The sequence below is a fragment of the Neofelis nebulosa genome, chromosome 5 (assembly GCF_028018385.1).
Source record: "Neofelis nebulosa isolate mNeoNeb1 chromosome 5, mNeoNeb1.pri, whole genome shotgun sequence".
NCBI classification, from domain to species: domain Eukaryota; kingdom Metazoa; phylum Chordata; class Mammalia; order Carnivora; family Felidae; genus Neofelis; species Neofelis nebulosa.
The window spans coordinates 87,426,933-87,447,072 of NC_080786.1; the positions used below are offsets into that span (position 1 = coordinate 87,426,933).

Genomic DNA, 20,140 nt, shown 5'->3' on the forward strand with positions numbered 1-20,140 from the left:
TCTTGCATAATGAAATGAAGGTTGGCCTTGCCCACAGGCCACAGTGAGAATGCACTTTTTTTAGAGCCCTGCCGCCCAATAGCCTTATATCCTTGGATCTCTATGAACCTCAGGTTCCGCGTCAATTCCCTAAAATTGTAGCGCGGTGAATAAACGCTGACAAACTTCGAAGCGCTTTGCGATCCCCACAGGGTCCAACAGCCCTGCGCCAAAGCTAGGGTCGCCTTAGCTCAGCCAGTTTCCGCCCAGCAGCTGGTGCGCAGGCGCTGGGGAGGGCCGCCGGACCCGCAGAGAAGGGAGGGCCTCTCCGCTGGGAGCACGCAGCAGCGTTACGTCAGGGCCAAGGGCGGTGCTGTCGCCCTGGCGACGGTTTCGCAGCCCCGCGCCGCCACCAGCCAGGCCTTCATCTCGACACACTGGGCCAAGAAGCCCTAGCCATGACCTCGACGACCGCGGCGTCCTTGTCTATAGGCACGGCCGATGGGTTGTTTGAGACCGAGAAGAACGCAGGGGAGTCCGAGAATACCTATATTTTGCGGCCCGTTTTCCAGCAAAGGCGGGTAACGGACGGGTTGTGGTGGGGGCGACCTGCGAGACTGCTAGGTCAGGCAGGCACAGCCCGCCTGGAAGCCTCAGCGTCGGTAAAGGGCGCGGGGAGCGGCGAAGTGGGCGGGGCTGGGGCAGAGAGGCGGGGCTGGAGAGGGTGGGGCGGGGCTGGAGAAGGAGAGGCGGGGCTGGAGAGGGCGAGGCGGAGCTGGGACTTAGAAGGTGTTAGGTTGGAGTACAGAGATGAGCCGACAGAGGGGGGAGGGGCTGGGTCTGGAGCCGCTTGGGCAAGCCGGGGAGTGGGCGGGGAGGGAGGGCGGGAAGCTATTTTTCTTGAGCTTTCAGCTGCTAATGGCAGCTGAAGACCCGGTCTCCGGTTGCAGTGTTAGGGCGTCGGAAGCGCCTGAGGCTAGCGCAGTGGGAATGGTTGGCTCTAGGAGACCTGGGACGTGAGCAGAGGAAAGGAGATGGATGGAATAGAGAGAAGAGCAGTAAAGAAGAGCCTTGCATAGAATGCCATTCAGCCACACGCTTCCTGTGTGCAAACGTATGCCAGAATACGCTTACTCCTTTGCAGGGTACGGGACCTGTATGTATATAAAGCCTTACCCAGATAGCATCCGGATGTTCTAGGCCCACCACCGCGATACTTTCCCAGAGTTGAAGTACACAGTCTAGTGCAGGGGAGAGTCTGCTAGGGCTGTAGACTCTATCACTCGCTTCATTTTCACAAGATGAGAAAATATATATACGTTAAAAAAAAAAAGCCCCTGTTGCTTGCTACCAGGTTGCTGATCAAATGCTTGGCAAATACTGAAAGACAGGAACTTTGGTTATAATGTGATAAAAAATTTCATGCAGCATTTTTATGGTGGGTCGAATGGACATATAAAACTGTATGTTAAGTTATCTTGGTAAAAGTATCTAAATGCATCGATTGCCATTTGCCTGCATTTCTGTTGTAAAACGGAACAAAAGCAGAACAAGATTAACAAATATATATTGTGTGGGAATAATCCTATGAGATTATTTGTGACTTGTTTCAACAAAACTTTTAACATTTCACTGAGAATGAAAAAGGCTTCAGGAAAAGAACCAGATATGGTATGTTTATTAATAACAGGGAGACCCCTTTTTGAACGGATTAAGTCCTGGAAAGTTTGTCAGTGATTTTAAAGTTCATCTGTGAGAATCACCAGCAAGAGAGCAAAGAAAATAATGTTAAAAAGTAATAAGGGGCCACCAATACTACCAAATATTATACCACATTATAAGCTCAAAATCTAAAACATTCTGGTCACTTGGACGTAATAGATAAATCAACTGATAGAATATGTAGCCCAGAAAATGAACCTACTGCTGTAATCTATGATAAATACAATAAAAATGTTAATGGTATTGTTACGGTGGTGAAATTAGGGGAGATTTTTTTTCCCTGTCTTCATTTATTCAGTAATCCATTACTCCAAGAAGTATTTATTTTCTATGTGCTGGGTGCCGTTCTGAGAAATGGGGATATAACAGTGAACAAAGCAGATAGAAATTTCTGCTCGCATGGAGTTTACGTTCTAGCTGGGTAGAAGGACAACAAACAAAATAAACACAGAAGTGAACTGTACAGTGTATGAGATACTAATCAGTACTGGGAAGTGAGCTATGAAGTGATGTGATAGGAGGGCAATTTGAAGTTTTAGAGGTGACTTTTGAAAAAAAGACTTGAAAGAAGTGAGGAGGTAGCTATGCATATAGAATGAGACTTGCACTTCAGGCAGAGGTTCACAGCAAGTGCAGAAGCACTGAGGTTGGCATGCCTGGTGTGATCAAAGAACATAGGGAAGGCCAGTGTAGCCAGAGTGGAGAGAACTAGTGGGAAAGGTAGTAAAAAACAAGGTCAGAGTTTGGTAGGGTAGACATATGGGACTGTACAAGTCATAGTTAGGATGCTGCTTTTACTCTGAGTGAGGTGGGAAATATCTGGGGTATCTTTGAATAGAGAAGTGCCATGATCTGACATATATTTTAACAGGACCGATCTAGTTGCTATGTTGAGAACAGGATCTGGGAGCAAACGCAGAGACAGAGAGACTTGTTAGGAGCCATTGTAATCCAGGCAGGAGGTAAAGGTGGCTTGGACCAAGCTGGTGGCAGTGGATGGTGAGAGTGATTGAATTTCAGATTATTTTGAATGTAGAACTGCTTCAGATTTGCTTATGATTTAAGCAAGATTTGCTTATGAACCAGGATGTGTTTTGTGAGAGAGAAAGATGGCAAGACTGACATCAAGGTTTTTGGCCTGAACAAATGGAAGAATGGAGTTACCATTGACTGATACAATTCTGGGGAGGGGAGATGGTCAGAAGCTTAATGTTGGGGGCATCTGGGTGGCTCAGTCAGTTGAGTGTCCTCCTTCCGCTCAGGTCATGATTTCACAGTTTATGAGTTCAAGCCCCACATTGGGCTCTGTGCTGACAGCTCAGAGCCTGTAACCTGGTTCCGATTCTGTTTCCCCTTCTCTCTCTCTCTCTGCTCCTTCCCCGCTCATGCTCTCTCTCTCTCTCTCAGAAATAAACATTAAACAAATAATAAAAAAAAAAACGCTTAATGTTGGATATATTAAATTTGAGTTGTCTGTTAGACATCCAGATAGAATATGTGTCGGAATGTGTGGTCTGAAGTTCAGGGGAAAGGTCCAGGCTGGAAGTATAAATCAGGAATATGACTTGTTTTCTTAATTTGCTTATATCACTTTTTTAATAAAAAATATGAAAATGGAAGATTACATTGTTTTAGTGGCAAAGAGCTGGGGGCAGTTGGACTGTGAAGGTAAATTGGAGTTTTGGAGTTACCAATTAGTTGTTCAAACTGTTTCATTTAGGTTCAGACCCTCTGTGGTTAAAGACTGTATCCATGCCGTGCTTAAGGAGGAACTGGCAAATGCTGAATACTCTCCGGAAGAAATGCCTCAACTCACAAAACGTTTATCAGAAACCATTAAAGATAAATTAAAAGGTAATTGTGATGGTAATTGGAAATGATATGTTCCCTTCAAACATTCAATTTTACCTATTTGTTTCCTTCCCCATCTTTAAACAAGGGTCATACGCTGTGCATTCTTTTAAACACAAATTTCTCTTCAGTGTCTAGTCTTCTCAGTTATTTGGTAACTTTTATGCATGTGGGTTTTTGCAGATAATGGGAGAGCGTAAAGATGTAAACATTGTAGGCAAGCACTGTCTGAGAAATTCCAGTATGGGAAAGACCAGAAGTTACAAGGGCTCCTTTCTTCCATCATTCTTGATTGTTTTTCTCACCAACATATCAGTTCCTTAGGCAGGCCTCTTAGGCAGGCGTTCATACCCTCACTGTCTGACCTCAGCCCATCTCTCCAGCTGAATCATTAACTAGTTGCCCTACTCAACTCTCCATTCCTGCTAAGCTCTACGTATACAGAGCACACCTTGTGCTTTTTCTCCCTGTTCCCTTGGTCTCTGTCTCTGTCTTTTTTTGTTAATAATGTTATACCATCTGAAAAGTCCTTTCTGTCTACCTTTTTAAAAATATAACATTTTGTGGAGGGAAAGAAATGTCTATGTAACAGTTATATTTCATTGTACTAACCTAGACAGTCTAGAAAAATACGCATATGAATTTTTTTTTAATTATATAAAATTCCATTACCCAAAGGTAGCTACTATTTAGTAATTTGGTGTATTTTCTTCTTTTTCTTAATTTTTTTCAGTTTTTAGAAATTAAAAAATATATAAAAGTACAAAGAAGAAAATAGAAATTCTGTGGCTTTCTATCACTACTGTTTGTATATTAGCATTTTTATTTCACTTTTTAAAAAAAGTTTTATTTATTTATTTTTGAGAGAGAGAGGGAGAGTGAGCATGTGTGCATGGGTGGGAGAGGGGCAGAGAGAGAGAGGGAAACAGAGAATCCCAAGCAGGCTCTGCGCTAACAGCACAGAGCTCGATTCAGGGCTTAAACACACGACCATAAGATCATGACCTGAGCCAAAATCAAGAGTCAGATTCTTAACTGACTGAACCACCCAGACACCCCTTCACTTTTTAAAAAAGTTATTTATTTATTCATTTAAGTTAACTCTGTTCCCAACATGGAGCTTGAACTCATGACCTCAAAATCAAGAGTTGCATGCTGTACCAACTAAGCCAGCCAGGTGCCCCTTTATTTTCACTTTTTAATAAAAATTGACTGTTAAAATTATTATAAAAAAAGATACATGTCCATTATAAATAAAGTTAAATGTATAGAAAAATACATAAAATTAGAAAATCATCCCAAATGCCACCACCACATTAAATATCAATATTTAATGATAATCATTAATATCAGGTGAACATATCACACTCTTTTCTATGTATATATACAGATAAATAAATACTTTAACAACAGTAGGATACCTTAGACTTATTTCACATAGTGGTATAGTATTCATTTTCGCTCTCTCTCTTTTTGCATTTGTTCTATATTTAAATGAAATGATTGCTCACTATTTAGTCCTTTTATCATGCCATTTCCATTGCTGAGTTCTTTATTTTGGTTCAGTTCTTACCTGATGAGATTTTGTTGTAAATTTTTTCGGGAAGGGCTCAGAAATGCTACATTCTCTGGGTTTTTTCATGTCCGAGGATGTCTGCCTTTTGCCTTTAAACCAGACTAGTTTTGGATGAATATAATATTTTGAGGTAATAACTTATTTCTGAGAATCTTGTAGACTTGTTTTTCATTATCTTCTGGCATTGGATATTACCGAAGAGAAATCTAAGGCCACCTGATGTCCTCTGCTTAAAGAATCCCATCCTTAACCTTGATGCTCAATAGCTTTTTTAGAATATGGCTTGGTAGTGAAAATTTTATAGCTTTAAATCTGCAGATTTTATTTTTTCCATGTCAGGAAAATTTTCTTCTATCTCTGAAAACATTTCCTGTTGCGTTTATTAGATTCTCTTCTTTAGGAAAATAAATACTGATATGTTGAATCTTCTTTATCTTCCATATCTATTAGCTTTTCTGTGCCATACTTTCTTGCCTTTCCTTTGATATTTACTTGTGATTATCTTAAGCCAGTTATTCAGTTTTCATTTGTGTCTGTTCTGTCCTTTGCCACTTTTAATTTATTAGGCCTGCACTGATACTGTGTGAGGATTCAGTTTGTTTCTTCAGGCTGTGATCTTCCTTTCCATTTTTCTGCTGTTTATAATCTGATTAAGTTCTTATTTTGTTGAATTTATGAGCTAATTTTGTTCTATACTGTGAATCATTTGTGAAGAACACAAGCAGGGGAGGGGCAGAGAGAGACACAGAATTGGGAGCAGGCTCCAGGCTCTGTGCTGTCAGCAGAGAGCCCGATGCAGGGCTTGAACCCACGGACTGCAAGGTCATGACCTGAGCTGAAGTTGGACATCTAACCGACTGAGTGAGCCACCCAGGTGCCCCCTTTTTTGTCTTTTAAACAGTGTGTTTCTTTCTTGTTATTCTTTTGTTTGTTTTTGCTGCTGCATCATTGCATATTGCCAGTTGGCTTCTTTCCATTTTACTCTGATGTGGTGTGGTTTTCAGATCTTTTCATTTGCTCTTTTCATAATTGCTTCGACATAATATAGGTGATTTTTTTTTTGTACTCTCCCACTATATCTGAGATTATTTTATTTTTCCCTCAGAACTATGATTTAAGGGCTGTATATATAATATTCTAGCTGCGTGGGTATCAGAAAAGGAGGAAGAGAAATGAGTAGAGAAAAGAGAAGTTCCATGGAACTGTCTGCAGTGTTTTGGGCTCTGTCTCCTAGATTTTGTTAAGTATCCTGAATTAGGGTTCATGTTTCACATGGGAGGAGACCTGTGGTCTTCAGATTGTTTGCCTAATTTACTATATAATCCTGGAGACTTTCATCAGAGTTGGCTCTGTTTCAACTTTGCCCATTTCCTTTCCTTTTTTTCCCCCCAACTGTTTCCACTAGTCTTTGGTTAGAAAAGAGCAGGGAGATAAAGATGCCCATTCAGTTTTCTTCTTTCCATTGGTGTTAGGGAGAATTTTCAGGATTTTGCTGCTTTAGCAGTATAGTTTTTGGGGAAGCAGCAGAGTTGTGCTAGGCCACACCATTATACTTCAGAATCTTATACTGTTATTTTCTTTTCTCCCTTACTGAACAGCTTACAGTTTTCTAAATATCCCATACTCTAGGGGCACCTGCGTGGCTCAGTCAGTTAAGCGTCCAACTTTGGCTCAGGTCATGATCTCTCAGTTTGTGAGTTCAAGCACTGAGTCGGGCTCTGTGCTGACAGCTCAGAGCCTGGAGTCTGCTTTGGATTCTGTGTCTCCCTCTTTCTCTGCCTCTCCACCGCTCACACTTTGTCTCTCTCTCTCTCAAAAAGAAATAAACATTAAAATAAAATAAATATCCCATAGCTTATGCCTTTGCACATGATATTCCCTCTCCATAAAATGGAGAGACATTGACTGCCTGGTAAATTCCCACTCGTCTTTCAACACTCAGCTGGTGTATCTCATCCTCCAAGAAGCCTTTTCTGGTCATCCCTTCCCCACTGTCCAAACAGAGGAAGGAGCTGCCAGCCCTGTGTTCCTAAAAGACATGCCATTCCTGGAATTATTAATACATTGCATTTTTATTTTATTCTTCATGTTTGCCTTCCCAGCTACTGTGAGTTCTTTAAGGCAAGAAGAGTGTCTTATTTACTTCAGTGTTTTGAGGACCTACCAGCACCTGTCTTAGAGTAGGAGAGAAACAAAGGAAGCTGTGATCTATTGAGAAACTAGTATGTATCAATACTGTTGTAGATGCTTTACGTATTGTGAAAATTACTAAAGCAAAACCTCACTAAAATGTTGGAGTTGGGAGGCCAGAAGGGGGAGCTCTAATACCATACCGTTCCTTATCAGCCTATACTTTACTACCCTAGCAGGAGAAAGAAAGATTTTCTGCTTGCCTAGCAACAGACCAGCCAATGAGAGACCATTAAAATTCAGGCAATGAAAAGCCACTACACTTTCAACTCCCATTTACTCCAATGAACTTTTTGTTTATAACAGCTCTCCCAATGACCTCCTTTCCTCTACAAAAGAACTGACTTTTTTGTTCTCTGGACTTGCAAATGGTTTTGCTGTAACTTTCATGTCCTGAATTGTAATTCTGTGCCCTTCACGAATAAACTCATTTTTTTGCTGGTAAAATAACTGACAGTTTTGTTTTTAAGGTCAGTGTACTATATCTTATCTCACTCACCTTACAGTGTACCCCCAGGGTAGGTAATAATATTTTTCATTTAACAGATGAGGAAGACTTAAGCCAAGAAGGTAAATAACTTGTCTAAGGTTACACACTTGGTAAGCTGACTTACTCACCAAGTAAAATTTGCCCTCTAGTCTCTCTGACTCCCAACTTATCAACCCACTCAGTCAGTGCTTATAGACTGAATGCCTACATCCATTTCTAGGCAAATATACCATCATATTTATCACTTTTATTTATGCCCTTATCACTTTTACTTTATCACTTTTACTTATAGATAACCTTCTTATTTTTCTTTCTAGAAATGGGATTTGACCGATATAAAATGGTGGTGCAAGTAGTGATTGGAGAACAAAGAGGTGAAGGAGTATTGTGAGTAGTTGGTTTTTCCTTCTTGTTTTTATTCTTAAATGTTTATTAGGTATTCCTCCTCCTAACAATTCAGAAAGATTGTGTCTTTGTGAGAGTGAGAGGAAAAGGCGGCATTACAAAATGCAGCTGTGAACCAAAAAGATCCGGGTATTGAACAGTGGGGTTGACAAGTCTGGGTGAGCTCCGTGAGGTGACACTTTGTGTCGTATCTATAGGGTTTATGTTTATATGCTCCTAAAGAGAGTATGGGAACATGTATATATGTTTCTTCCTAAATTTCTTTTTGCCTTTTTTTTTTCGTATCATTCTCCTAAATTAATTTCTTTAACATTGTCTGAGACCTCTTTATTAGCATATCTGGTAACCCTTTCTTACCTCTTATTCTTGGCCTGGGCTTCTATTTCTTTCTTTCTTTTTTTTTTTAATGTTTATTTATTTTTGAAAGAGAGAGAGAGAGAGAGCGAGCATGAGCAGGGGAGGGGCAGAGAGAGAGGGAGACACAGAATCCAAAGCAGGCTCCAGTCTCTGAGCTGTCAGCACAGAGCCCGATGCGGGGCTCGAACTCACAGACCGTGAGATCATGACCTGAGCCGAAGTTGGATGCTCAACCTACTGAGCCACCCAGGTGTCCCTGAGCTTTTATTTCTTAAAATTCACTCTTTTTCCTTTTTTTTTTTTTTTTTTTTTGGCCCTGATGTCACTTAGCTAACTTGTTTCTCTTCTATTTTTCTAACTGATTATTGTCTTTCCTTCCCTGGTTCCTTTCTCCCCTACATCGCCAGCTGTGAGCTTTCTTCAAGGCTCACTTCTTGTTCTTGGGCTCTTCTCAATGCTTTTTCAATGAACTCGTTCATTGTCATGACCTCAAACTGTCGTTCATGTATTAGTGAGTTCAAAATCTGTATTTCCTCTCTTTTCCTGTGCCCAAGTGTTAATCTCACATTTCCCTTGGCAAACAGTGCTTAGTATAGTATTTTATAAAAAAAAATTAAAATATTTGTTAAAGGAATTAAAAAAAAACCCTTGTATATATTATGAGTGAGAATTTTTACTATGGAATGTTGGATTTGGAAGGGACTATGGATATTTTCTACTGTCCACTCTCCTGAATTTATAGATGACACTTATGAGGATCACTATATTTTGCCCAAAATTATTTATCTGGCTGGTGTCAGATTAACTAACAGAGCCTAGCTTTCTGGCTCGTGGTGCAGTACTCTTCACTGTGGTGCCCTCTACCATTTGGTCAAAAGGCTTCAGGAGAATTTCTCACCTCCAAGACATAAAGAAATACTTTACTAGTTTATCTCTCCAGTTTCAACTTGTTGTACAGGTGTAAATTTCTTCTCCCTTCTTCTCCTTTAGTCAACCTGACATTTTAATTTCTCTTTCACAGTATTACCAAGGTTCTGTTGACTCCGGCTTAAAACCTCGGAGTCCTCTTTTGTCTTGTTTAGCCGTTAGTCTCTCCTACTGTATGCACTGTAATCTGGATGCCAGGGTTACTTGGCAACCCCTTATCAGCATTTCCAGACTCTGATCTCTCTCCTCTGCATTTCATTTTGCAGCTAGAGCAGTCTTTCAGGAGTACACCTCATTTTCTTTCCATGAACTCTTTAGAGTTTATTTTAAACCCTGTCAGGTATAAACTCCTTGAACTGGTTGTGATTGACTTTGTTAAACGTGATAAGGCCAAATTCTAAAGCGTAGCATTCAAGGCCTCCCTCCCTCCTTTTTTAAAACCTTTATCATCTAAAATTTCAAACATATGCAGAAGTACAGGGACTAAGGAACTCCCATTTTTCTGTCATTTAGCTTCAACGTTTATAAGCCCATACAGATACGGTTTTATTTATCCCTCTGCCTACTCTCCCTGTCCCATCAGATTATTTTGAAGCAAATTCCAGTCATCATACCTTTTATTTGTAAATACAACAATATATGATATCTCTAAAATTTAAAGACCCTTTTTATTTTATTTATTTTTTAAAAATGTTTATTTATTTTGAGAGAGAGAGAGAGAGCGTGAGGGGCAGAGAGAGGGGGAGAGAGAGAATCTCAAGCAGTCTCTGCACTGTCAGCACAGAGCCCAATGCGGGGCTCGAACCCACGAAGCATGAGATTATGACTTGAGCCAAAATCAAGAGTAGGATGCTAAACCCACTGAGCCACCCAGATGCCCTAAAGACCATTTTTAACATAATAAAATATCACATCTAAAATATTGCCAGTCCTGAATATTACAAAATATTCAGTTAGTGTTCAAATATCCCCAGTTGTCTCATATATAGTTGACTCTTGTGCACCATGTGGAGGTTAAGTAGTGCCAACCCCTGCACAATCAAAAATAACTTTTTGTATATGCATATAACTTTGACTCCCCCAATACTTAACTACTAATAGCCTATTATTGATTGGAAGTCTTAATGATAACGTAAACAGTCGATTAACACATGTTTTATATAGGTATTATATACTGTATTCTTATAATAAAGTAAGCTAGAGAAAATAAAATGTTACTAACAAAATTATAAGAGAGAGAAAATACATTTACAGTACTGTACTGTACTGTATTTATTGAAAAAAAACATCTGCACATAAGTGGACCTGTGCATTTCAGCCCAGGTTGTTCAAGGGTCACTGTATACATATATGAATATGTATTTAAGTGTATGTATTTATGTATGTATATTTTTTTTTACAATTTGTTCAGATCAGGATTCAGATAAAGTTCACACATTGCATTTAGTTGATACATCTCTCTTTTTTTTTTAATGTTTATTTTTGAGAGAGAGAGAGAGAGTGAGCATGAGCAGGGGAGGGCAGGGGCGGGGGGTGGGGGGAGACACAGAATCCAAAGCAGGCTCTGGGCTCTGAGCTGTCAGCACAAAGCCTGACTCAGGTTTTGAACTCATGGACTGCAAGATCATGACCTAAGCCAAAGTCAGAAGCTTAACCAACTGAGCCACTCAGGTGCCCCAAAACCCACCAAATTTGAATAAAGACATCATCCAATGAATTTGGACACAAAGTTTGCTTTGAATATTTCTTTGGGGGAGAGGACACCACACTTCTACTCAATTAAGAGTAACATTTTTAGTCTTGAGGTCTTTTTTTTTTTTTTTTTTTTAATATATTTATCATGCCATGAATTCATAGCGAATGGGCTCCAGGAGCTCAGGCTCCGATCCATTGGTTCTCACAAAATGTGCATCCCTGGGTGGGGCAGGCTGGCACTTCAGTTGAACCCAAGTGCTTTTCTCCTTGGCTTCTTTCTTTTCCTGATCATTTTCCTTCACACGGTTCAGGAAGCTGTCTTGACTCTTTGAGTGCTTAATGCGCTCAATATGTACATGAATTCTCTTAGCAAGAATCTTGCCCTTGTTTGTTTACAACAATGCCAATAGCATGGTGGGTAACATTGTAGACTCTTCCAGTTTTGCCACAGTAACATTTGTGCCACATTCCTTTTTGAAAAGTTCCCATTCCCTTGATGTCCACAATATCACCTTTCTTGTAGATTGGCATGTATGTTGCCAAAGGAACAACTCCATGTTTTCTAAAAGGCCTAGAGAACATATAGCGAGTACCCCTCCTCCTTCCTTTTGTGTTGGTCATTTTGGCGAATTACTAGGAGGTTACTCCCTCTTTTATCTCATTTTCTCATTTTTTTTATATTGCCACTTAATTGTTAAAGAAATTGGTTTGTTTTTTCCTGGAGAGTTACTTACTTTCTGGCATTTACTAATTGTACCTTATTTATTACTCAGTGTTCTAGCTCGGGCCATTGGCAGCTCTTTCAGTTGACTCCTGTGTCCCTTTGATACACCCTACTATTATTATGAGGTTTCTTGAGCACTTCTTTACTTACTGGCACTGTAAGCGGCTTCATCTTATTCATTCCCTGCACCAGCCCTAGAATTAGCCATTTCTCCAAGGAGCTCTGGTTCATTTTATGGAGAATAGCATTAGAAACTAACATCTGGGTGCTAAGTGTGGCCATTAACTTTTTAAGTATTGCTTCTGCTCTGTTTGCTTTCTGTTGTCCCTTTTGGACTCCAATTACCTGTGTATAGAGGGAGATCCTCTTTTTACTGTATTTCACATGTCTTTTATGCTCTTCTCTGAGTTTTTGTGTTTTCTCTCTGTACTTACTTTTTGGATATTTTTTTCTTTTTTCTTTTTTGGGAGGGAGAGAGAGAGAGAGAGGGAGAGAGAGAAAACGTGTGTGTGTAGGTGCATGCATGAGTATGTGGGGGAAGGGCAGAGAGAGAGAATCCCAAGCAGGCTCTCCACTGTCAGATGAGGGGCTAGATCTCACAACTGTAAGATCATGACCTGAACCGAAATCAAGAGTCAGATGTTTAACTGACTGAGGCACCCAGGTGCCCTGCTTTTGGATATTTTTCTGTTGACCTGTCTTTCAGTTAATGTGTTCTCTTTTCTGTTGTATCTAATCTGATATTCAACTCACTGACTGAATTCCTTTTTTTTTTTTTTTCTCAGTGTTTAATTATTTTTGAGAGAGAGACAGAGTGCAAGCAGGGGAGGGGCAGAGAGAGGGAGGGAGACACAGAATCTGAAGTAGGCTCCAGGCTCTGAGCTGTCAGCACAGAGCCTGATGTGGGGCTTGAACCCATGAACCGTGATGTCATGACTTGAGCTGACCTTGAACAGTTAACTGACTGAGCCACCCAAGTGCCCCTGACTGAATTCTTTTTTTTTTTTTTTTTTTTTAATGTTTATTTTTGAGACAGAGAGAGACAGGGCATGATTGGGGGAGGGGCAGAGAGAGAGGGAGACACAGAATCCAAAGCAAGCTCCAGGCTCTGAGCTATCAGCACAGAGCCCAAAGCGGGGCTCGAACTCACAAACAGCAAGATCATGACCTGAGCCGAGGTTGGACGCTTAACCGACTGAGCCATCCAGGTACCTTGCCCCTGACTGAATTCTTAATGTCAGTTATTATATTTTTTAGGTCTAGAATATCCATTTTAATTCTTTTTTATAGATTCCAATTCTCTAGTGAAATTATTATTATTTTTTAATACTACACGAGCATTATTTGCACATTCTGTGAAAGAGATTTCTGAATCTGTCACAAGGGCAGAAGGGGCCTTGCTCTCACTCCTATTACTAAAATGTAAATTAATATAATTGCTGATCAAACTTACACACTATTGGCAAATAATTTCTAGCCCCTATTTTAGTTATTGTGATCATCAGCGGGGAAGAAACCTTTTCCTAAGACACTCAGCTGCGAAGGGCAGGCAGTGTTGGAACCCCCCTCCGTGATACTGCACCACTCTGGAAAATATGCCTTCAGGCTCCTTCCCGTCACTCAAGGCAGCAGCAAATCCTTCCTGTCACCACACTGTCAGCGCAGAGCCTGACACAGGGCTTGACATGGGGCTTGACCCCATGAACTGTGAGATCCTGACCTGAGTCAAAATCAAGAGTCAGATACTTAACCAACTGAGCGCCTCAACTGTCCAACTCTTGCTTTTGGCTCAGGTCATGATCTCCCCGTCATGAGATCAAGCTCTGCATTGGGCTCCGTGCTGGGTGTGGAGCCTGCTTAAAGAGTCAGTGTCTCCCTTTCTCTCTGCCTCCCCCCACCTTCAAAACTAAATAAATAAACATTAAAAAAAAAGTCTTTTGTTCATAGGTAACTAGCTCTGCAAGTGCTTTCCTGGTGAACTACACCTGGCACTGAATTAAATTGACAATGAATGCTGGTACTTTAAGCTGCATTCCTGGGAGGCAGCTGCAATTTGATTCATCTCGAGTGTACTCATGTTCCTCTTTGCAGTTCAGTGCATTTCACAAAGGCCCTGGTCACAGCTCTGACTGCCAGCCAGTAGCACCATGCATTCCAGCACCTCTCTGGTAGTGGTCAGTGAGGCCAATGAAATTATTTTTTTTTTATCCAGTTCTTCATCCTTCCTCTCTCCTCCCTTTTTACATTTTGGTCATAGCAGTTATTTTAAAGTCACTGTCTGCTTACTCCAGTATCTGGATCATGTGTGATTCTGTTTCCGTTGATTTTTTTTTTCTTGGTAATCCTTCATGTGGCTGTGTTAGCATGCCTAGTTTAAATCCTGGACATTGTGTCAAAAAATTATAGAACCTCCAGATAATATTATTTTCTTCCAGAGAGGGTTTACTCTTTTCCTTTTTCATTCAGATAGACTATGGACTGCTTACCTTAATCCAGCCAGGTACTAACCAGAGTTGAGGTTGGGTTACATTTTTGATGAGGCTCCCTCTGCCTTTAGTTCACCCTTCTTTCTTGAAGAAGCCGTCCAGATGGGACCCCACCCCCATCAGGTACTGACTTCTTTACTTGTCTCCTCAGCATAAAACTATTCTTTACTTCAAAAGTTTTTGCCTTAGTGTACTAGCTTCCTATTGCTGCTGTAAAATATTATCACAGGTGCCTGGTTGACTGAGTTGGAAGAGTGTGCGACTCTTGATCTCGGGGTTGTGAGTTCGAGCCCCATGTTGGGTGTAGAAATTACTAAAATAAACAAACAAACAAACTGAAAAAAATTACCACAAACCCAGTGGCTTAAAAATATTATTTTATAGTTCTGGGGATCATAAATCCAAAACAGGTTTCATTCAGTGAAAATTCAGTCTTTGGAAAGACTGCATTCCTTCTGGAAGCTCTAGGGGAGAGTCCCTTCTTTTGCCTGTTCCCACTTCTAGAGATTGCCTGCATTCTTTAGCTTGTAAACCCTTCCTCCATCTTCAAATCCAGCAGCATAGCATCTTCAAATATTTCTCTGACTCTGACCCTCCCACCTCCTCCTTTCTAAGGACTCGTGTGATTACGTTGAACCCACCTGTATAATCCAGGATAATCTCCCCATCTCAGGATCCTTAATAATATATCTATAAGAGTTTTTTCCTCGTATAGTGTAGCTATTCACAGGTTTGGGGCATTAGGACATAGATACATTTGGTGAGAGGGTGTTATTTTGCCTACCACACATGGCTTTCAGTTTCAAAATTCAGCACCTGTCTTGAGGGGAAAACCTACCGTGTGACAGGCTCAGTTCTACTCTCTCCTTTTTCACAGTGATCTTGGTTCCTCAAGTCTCCAGTTTTATCTTCTTAGCTGCCAGCAGTCCTGCTGGTTTCTTTTTCCCTCAGTAATTGGCTCTCTAGCTGGGAAAAGCCTGGTTTCTTAGCTTTTAGTCCTGTGCCTGGACTTGGCAAATGCCCCAGGGAGAATTCTGATGCAGGATATCCGCTTACCTCCTAGCAGTTCACCTCTCTCTGGAATTTTGGCTCCCCTGGTCTTAACTTGCTTCAGCTCCATTCTGGTTCACTTAATCCAGCCTCACTAACTGATCTTGGGGGGAACATAGGCCTCTACAAACTGTTCCATCATACTTCTCAGTCCTATTGACACAAATACTTACACTTAAATATAGCTATGTATGTATGTATGTATGTATGTATGTATGTATGTATGTATGTATAGCCCAGGGTTTGGGTGTGACCCTGAAGTCCCAGGTTTGTCTTATACATTTCTAGCCCAGGCCCTAGAATTGGCCATTTCTCTGAGAAGTCCCTAGTTCCTTTTATTGGCAAATGATATATAGACCAAATTTTGAAAGCAAGGATTGTGTTTTTTGCATCTTTTTATCATTTGTACCTAGCACTTTGCTTCATATGTAATAGACCCTCAATAAATGTTTGTTAAGTAAATGTTTATATTCCTGCCTTCTTTGGGGCTACTTAGCTTAAGTACCACATCCTTCATTAACTCTTTTTTGGCTTTTTCTCCTATCTAAATTCTCTAAATGTCTGTGGCACTTCTACAAATTTAGTACAAATGTGACAATTAGGCTTGGAATAAACAGACTTTACAATACTTTCGAATCCTAATAACTGATAAATTAGCATCAACCATACATTATCTTATTCTTTTTATGTGTGTTAATTTTTTTCACCTAATTAAATTGGGAGTTATTTGAGGATTGACACAAATTTTTCTCCTTTTGGACATATGGTAGCTGCTAAATAGATACTTGTTGGTGATGAATTAAGTAGGTTAATTATATTTCACATTGTTACTGTTGCAGTTTGGAAAGAGATGGAACTTTTTTTCACTTAATGTGTGAGGGGCATTTGGGTGGCTCATTCAGTTAGGTGTCTGACTCTTGATTTCGGCTCAGGCCGTGATCTCAAGGTTGGTGGAACTGAGCCCTGCATTGGGCTCCACACTGACAGCGTGGAGCCTGCTTGGGATTCTCTGTCTTCTCTCTCTGCCCCACCCACTGCTTGTGCGGGTGCTCTTTCTCTCTCAAAATAAATAAATAAACATTTAAAAAAAAAGAATGTGTGGAACACTAGGATGGGAGACTCTTCTATGCAAAACTTTAAAAAAGCACTTTCAAAAATGAACCAATATTAATATGGTACCTGTGTTATCTTTCTCTCTATAACTTGAAGCTGAACTGCCTAGGTTCAAAGCCAGACTTTGTCATTTACTATTTGTTTGACCTTGGGCAAGTTTACTTAATTTCTCTAATATTCAGTTTCCATATTTACTAAATTAGTGTAATAACAGTACCTACTTCACAGGATTAAATGAGTTAATACATGTGAAGCACTTGGACTAGTGGCAGGCACAAAGTAAGTGCTCAATAAATGGTAATGATGACTCATATATATACAGTTAATAAAAATGTAAAACATTTATAATTAGTTTTTTCACTTTATATTGTGAATGTATTTTAATTTTTGTAAAGTTTGTAAACATCTTTGTAAAAGATCTTTGTAAAATGTCTCTTTAATGGCAGCTGGTAGCATAGAATTTCATTACCATGAAGTACCATAATTTCATCGACCACTTACTACTGTGCATTTAAGTTGTTTGCATTATTTATTTATTTTTCAAAATTTTATTTATTTTTTAACTAATCTCTACATGTAACATGGGGCTCGAACCCCCAACCCCAACAGCAATAGTCATATGTTCTACTGACTGAGTCAGCCAGGCAGCCCATAGTTGTTTCCATTTTTTAAAAAATGTTTATTTTGAGAGAGAGAGAGAGTGCATGAGCACGGGAGAGGAGCAGAAGGAGAGAGAATCCCAATCAGACTCCATGCTCAGCACAGAGCCTGACGTGGGGCTTGATTTCATGAACTGTGAGATCATGACCTGAGCTGAAATCAAGAGTTGGATGCTTAACTACTGAGCTACGCAGGCACCCCTGTTTCCATTTTTTTAATTGGCTTTTATTTTGCCTAACATTCTTTCTTACTCAAGATTTGGGTAGAGGAGAATGGCCAATTTGAGAATTCAGAGGTAGCATAGCAATTCTGTAGAGACAATACAGACAATACTGGGTGTAGAAGTAGTTAGAAGATTGAGTTCTAGTTCAGAGTTTGTCCTTTTCTGGAACTCTACAAAATGATCAGGTTGGATTAAATAATCTATTGGTCCTTTCTAGACCTACTTTTTAATATTATTTTGCAGGATTGAGCTCATTTCAGTCATAATTCTTAGGTATTAATTTCCTCTTAAAGTTCCACAAAAATATCTTGGCTGAAGTAATCTATAACAGAGCTTCCCACCCAGAACACCAAGGACTTAAAAGTATTGACCCCTTAAGCTTTCAGGCAGCCAGAGTCTGAGGCTGTGAGAGCCCATGGGCTGTCACCTCCAGTGACATCTATGATTCCTGTCCCTCTTGGTTTATCCAGTATGTTCTGCTGTATACAAATAGGATTTTCTGCGTGCCAACCTGTGAAAGGGTTTGGAAACACTGATCTACAAGAATGTATCAAGGAAAACTTTTGCTCATGGCAAATATATGCAAGTCAGATCCTTGTTATATTGTTTATAATTCTTCATTCTCTGACTTTTCAGCATGGCTGCTCGCTGTTTCTGGGATGCTGACACTGACAACTATATTCATGATGTTTTCATGAATGTAAGTCCATTTGGAAGCCTTTCTGTCCTTTCCAAGGACATGTGGATATTCCAAATCCAATTAATATTATTAAGATATGAGGACACGTCAGTTTTAGATGTTTGTCTTAAACTCCTGGATGAGATGATTTTACTGTTCCTTTACTATGTTACTAAAGCAGGAGAAACCTAATGTGCTGCTAATAGGCCAGGAGATTTGTAGCTGTGCTGATGACATAACTCTTCATAAGTGTGATTTTGAGAATATCAGATTGTTTATTCAGTGCTAACAGACATATAGCACTTGGCTAACTACAAAGAAGAGGTGCTAGGGATAAAATGATAAAAGAGGTGCTAGGGATAAAATACTTAATAAAGATGACCAGGATCTGCTTTTAGAGTGCAAGATTGGTGGGATAGATGTCTACGAATCATTTTTAAAAATAAATAAAAATAATTTTTCGGAGCCTGGTTTACGGTGCTGACTTAGTCTGCTATATCTTTAGTCCGGTTTGTTGAGTCAAGTGTATATTTAGGTCTCATTTTCAGAGCTTATTTTGTTTATTTGGGGGGAGATCCCAGGAAGCACTGATAGAGGATGAGGACATGAGACAGGAGAGAGAAAAGTACATGTTATTGCGTCTATAATTGCTGTGGATAACTGGACTGGGTCTCAGGAGAACTCTGGGCGGCACTGTAGAACAGTGGCCAAAGTGGGATCCGCATACCAGTGCTAGTCCTTGTCCTGTTTCCAGGTCCTTCATGAAACAAGTACATAAATAGAGTGTAAGAGTTTAGAAAGTCTTACAGAAATTTGACAAAGCAATTTGTATTGATTAAATCTAATAATAAAATGTTTAGGCTGCATTTTGTATGTTTCTTTTTTCATTTCATTTTCGTGCTTATTAATTTTTATTGTATTTTACAGAAGCATCAGTCCATAAGGGCCCGAAAAATTAAAGCAAAAACAAATTTCTCACCACAGATAGCACTGTTGTAGAACACAGTTCATAGTTATTCTACCCAAGGAGGCAGAGAACTGAGCTAACCAAAGAATTTTGCTTTGGTTAGTAATCAGATACTTGAGTTTAGATTGTTTTTCTGCCAGTAGTACTAGGCTGGAGGAGAGATTTGTTGGTCAGGAGTTGCTGAGGCAGGTGGATCTCCTGTAATCATTACCTAAAAGCTGTTTTAACAAGTTTAACTGGGATTTGGAAAACATTTTGTGATTCCAAGTTAAAGATGGATAAATGAATTTTATCAGTTAAGAATAGACACCCAGAAACCATTTGCCCTTATCCAGAATTTATGACAAGGTGCTGTTATTTTTATCTGTAATGTTATAATATAGTTATGCATTTACTCCAAGAAACTCAAGGTATTTCATACATTGTTTATTTCTGTGATAAATCAGGGAAAATGGGAATACTTATAAATACGAATTACATAAAGTTTATTAGTTTGCATTTTACTTCTACCTTCAAAAAATCTAATTCTTTACCCATCCTACCCTTTGAGCAAGCAATTTTGTAGTTACCCTGAGGCAAGCAAGTTTATGGCTCTAATCTGGAAACCCTTTGTCTATTGAAGAAGAAAAAACCTTCATGATTGAAAATTGGCAAAGATCTGAGATGATGTTAATTTCAGTTGCCTATGCTACCTTAGCCCTTCATTAGTACTAATGTTCTGGATTTGTGTGTTTTCTGTTTTGCTTGCTTTTTAGGACAGTTTATTCTGTGTTGTAGCGGCATTCGGCTGTTTCTACTATTGAATCTTTGAAAAGTTGGATAAAGATAATGACCGTGAAGAAATATGAACTTTTTTATACTGTTAAATATCTCAACAAAATAAAGATAATTTGGCAGTTTGGCAACTGAGTCTGAGTTTTAGGCTTTATATTTTCATGTTTTGATTTTTGTTGTAATATGTTCTCACTGTATTTGCAAAGTGGGGAGAATCCATATTTCAGTTGTTCAAACATTGTACCAAATTGTAAATATTTGGGTATATTTTC

At 39.7% G+C, this 20,140-nt stretch overlaps 2 protein-coding genes and 1 pseudogene across 2 annotated transcripts in view; 2 read left to right on the forward strand and 1 right to left on the reverse strand.

Annotated features, from left to right (window-relative positions):
* The first annotated feature begins 274 nt into the window (after positions 1-274).
* DYNLT2B (dynein light chain Tctex-type 2B) lies at positions 275-20,003 on the forward strand. The gene is made up of 5 exons (XM_058730990.1): positions 275-556; positions 3,422-3,555; positions 8,126-8,195; positions 18,085-18,148; positions 19,850-20,003. The coding sequence occupies exons 1-5, from the start codon at positions 438-440 to the stop codon at positions 19,895-19,897; spliced, it is 435 nt and encodes a 144-aa protein (XP_058586973.1). The 5' UTR covers positions 275-437; the 3' UTR covers positions 19,898-20,003.
* Positions 4,633-11,826, reverse strand: LOC131512400 (large ribosomal subunit protein eL21-like; annotated as a pseudogene).
* PCYT1A (phosphate cytidylyltransferase 1A, choline) overlaps positions 18,128-20,140 on the forward strand; it is a 51,328-nt gene continuing 49,315 nt past the window's right edge. Inside the window, exon 1 of the mRNA XM_058730986.1 lies at positions 18,128-18,148. The gene's annotated coding sequence lies outside the window, so the exon portion shown is untranslated. The remainder of the gene's footprint in view (positions 18,149-20,140) is intronic.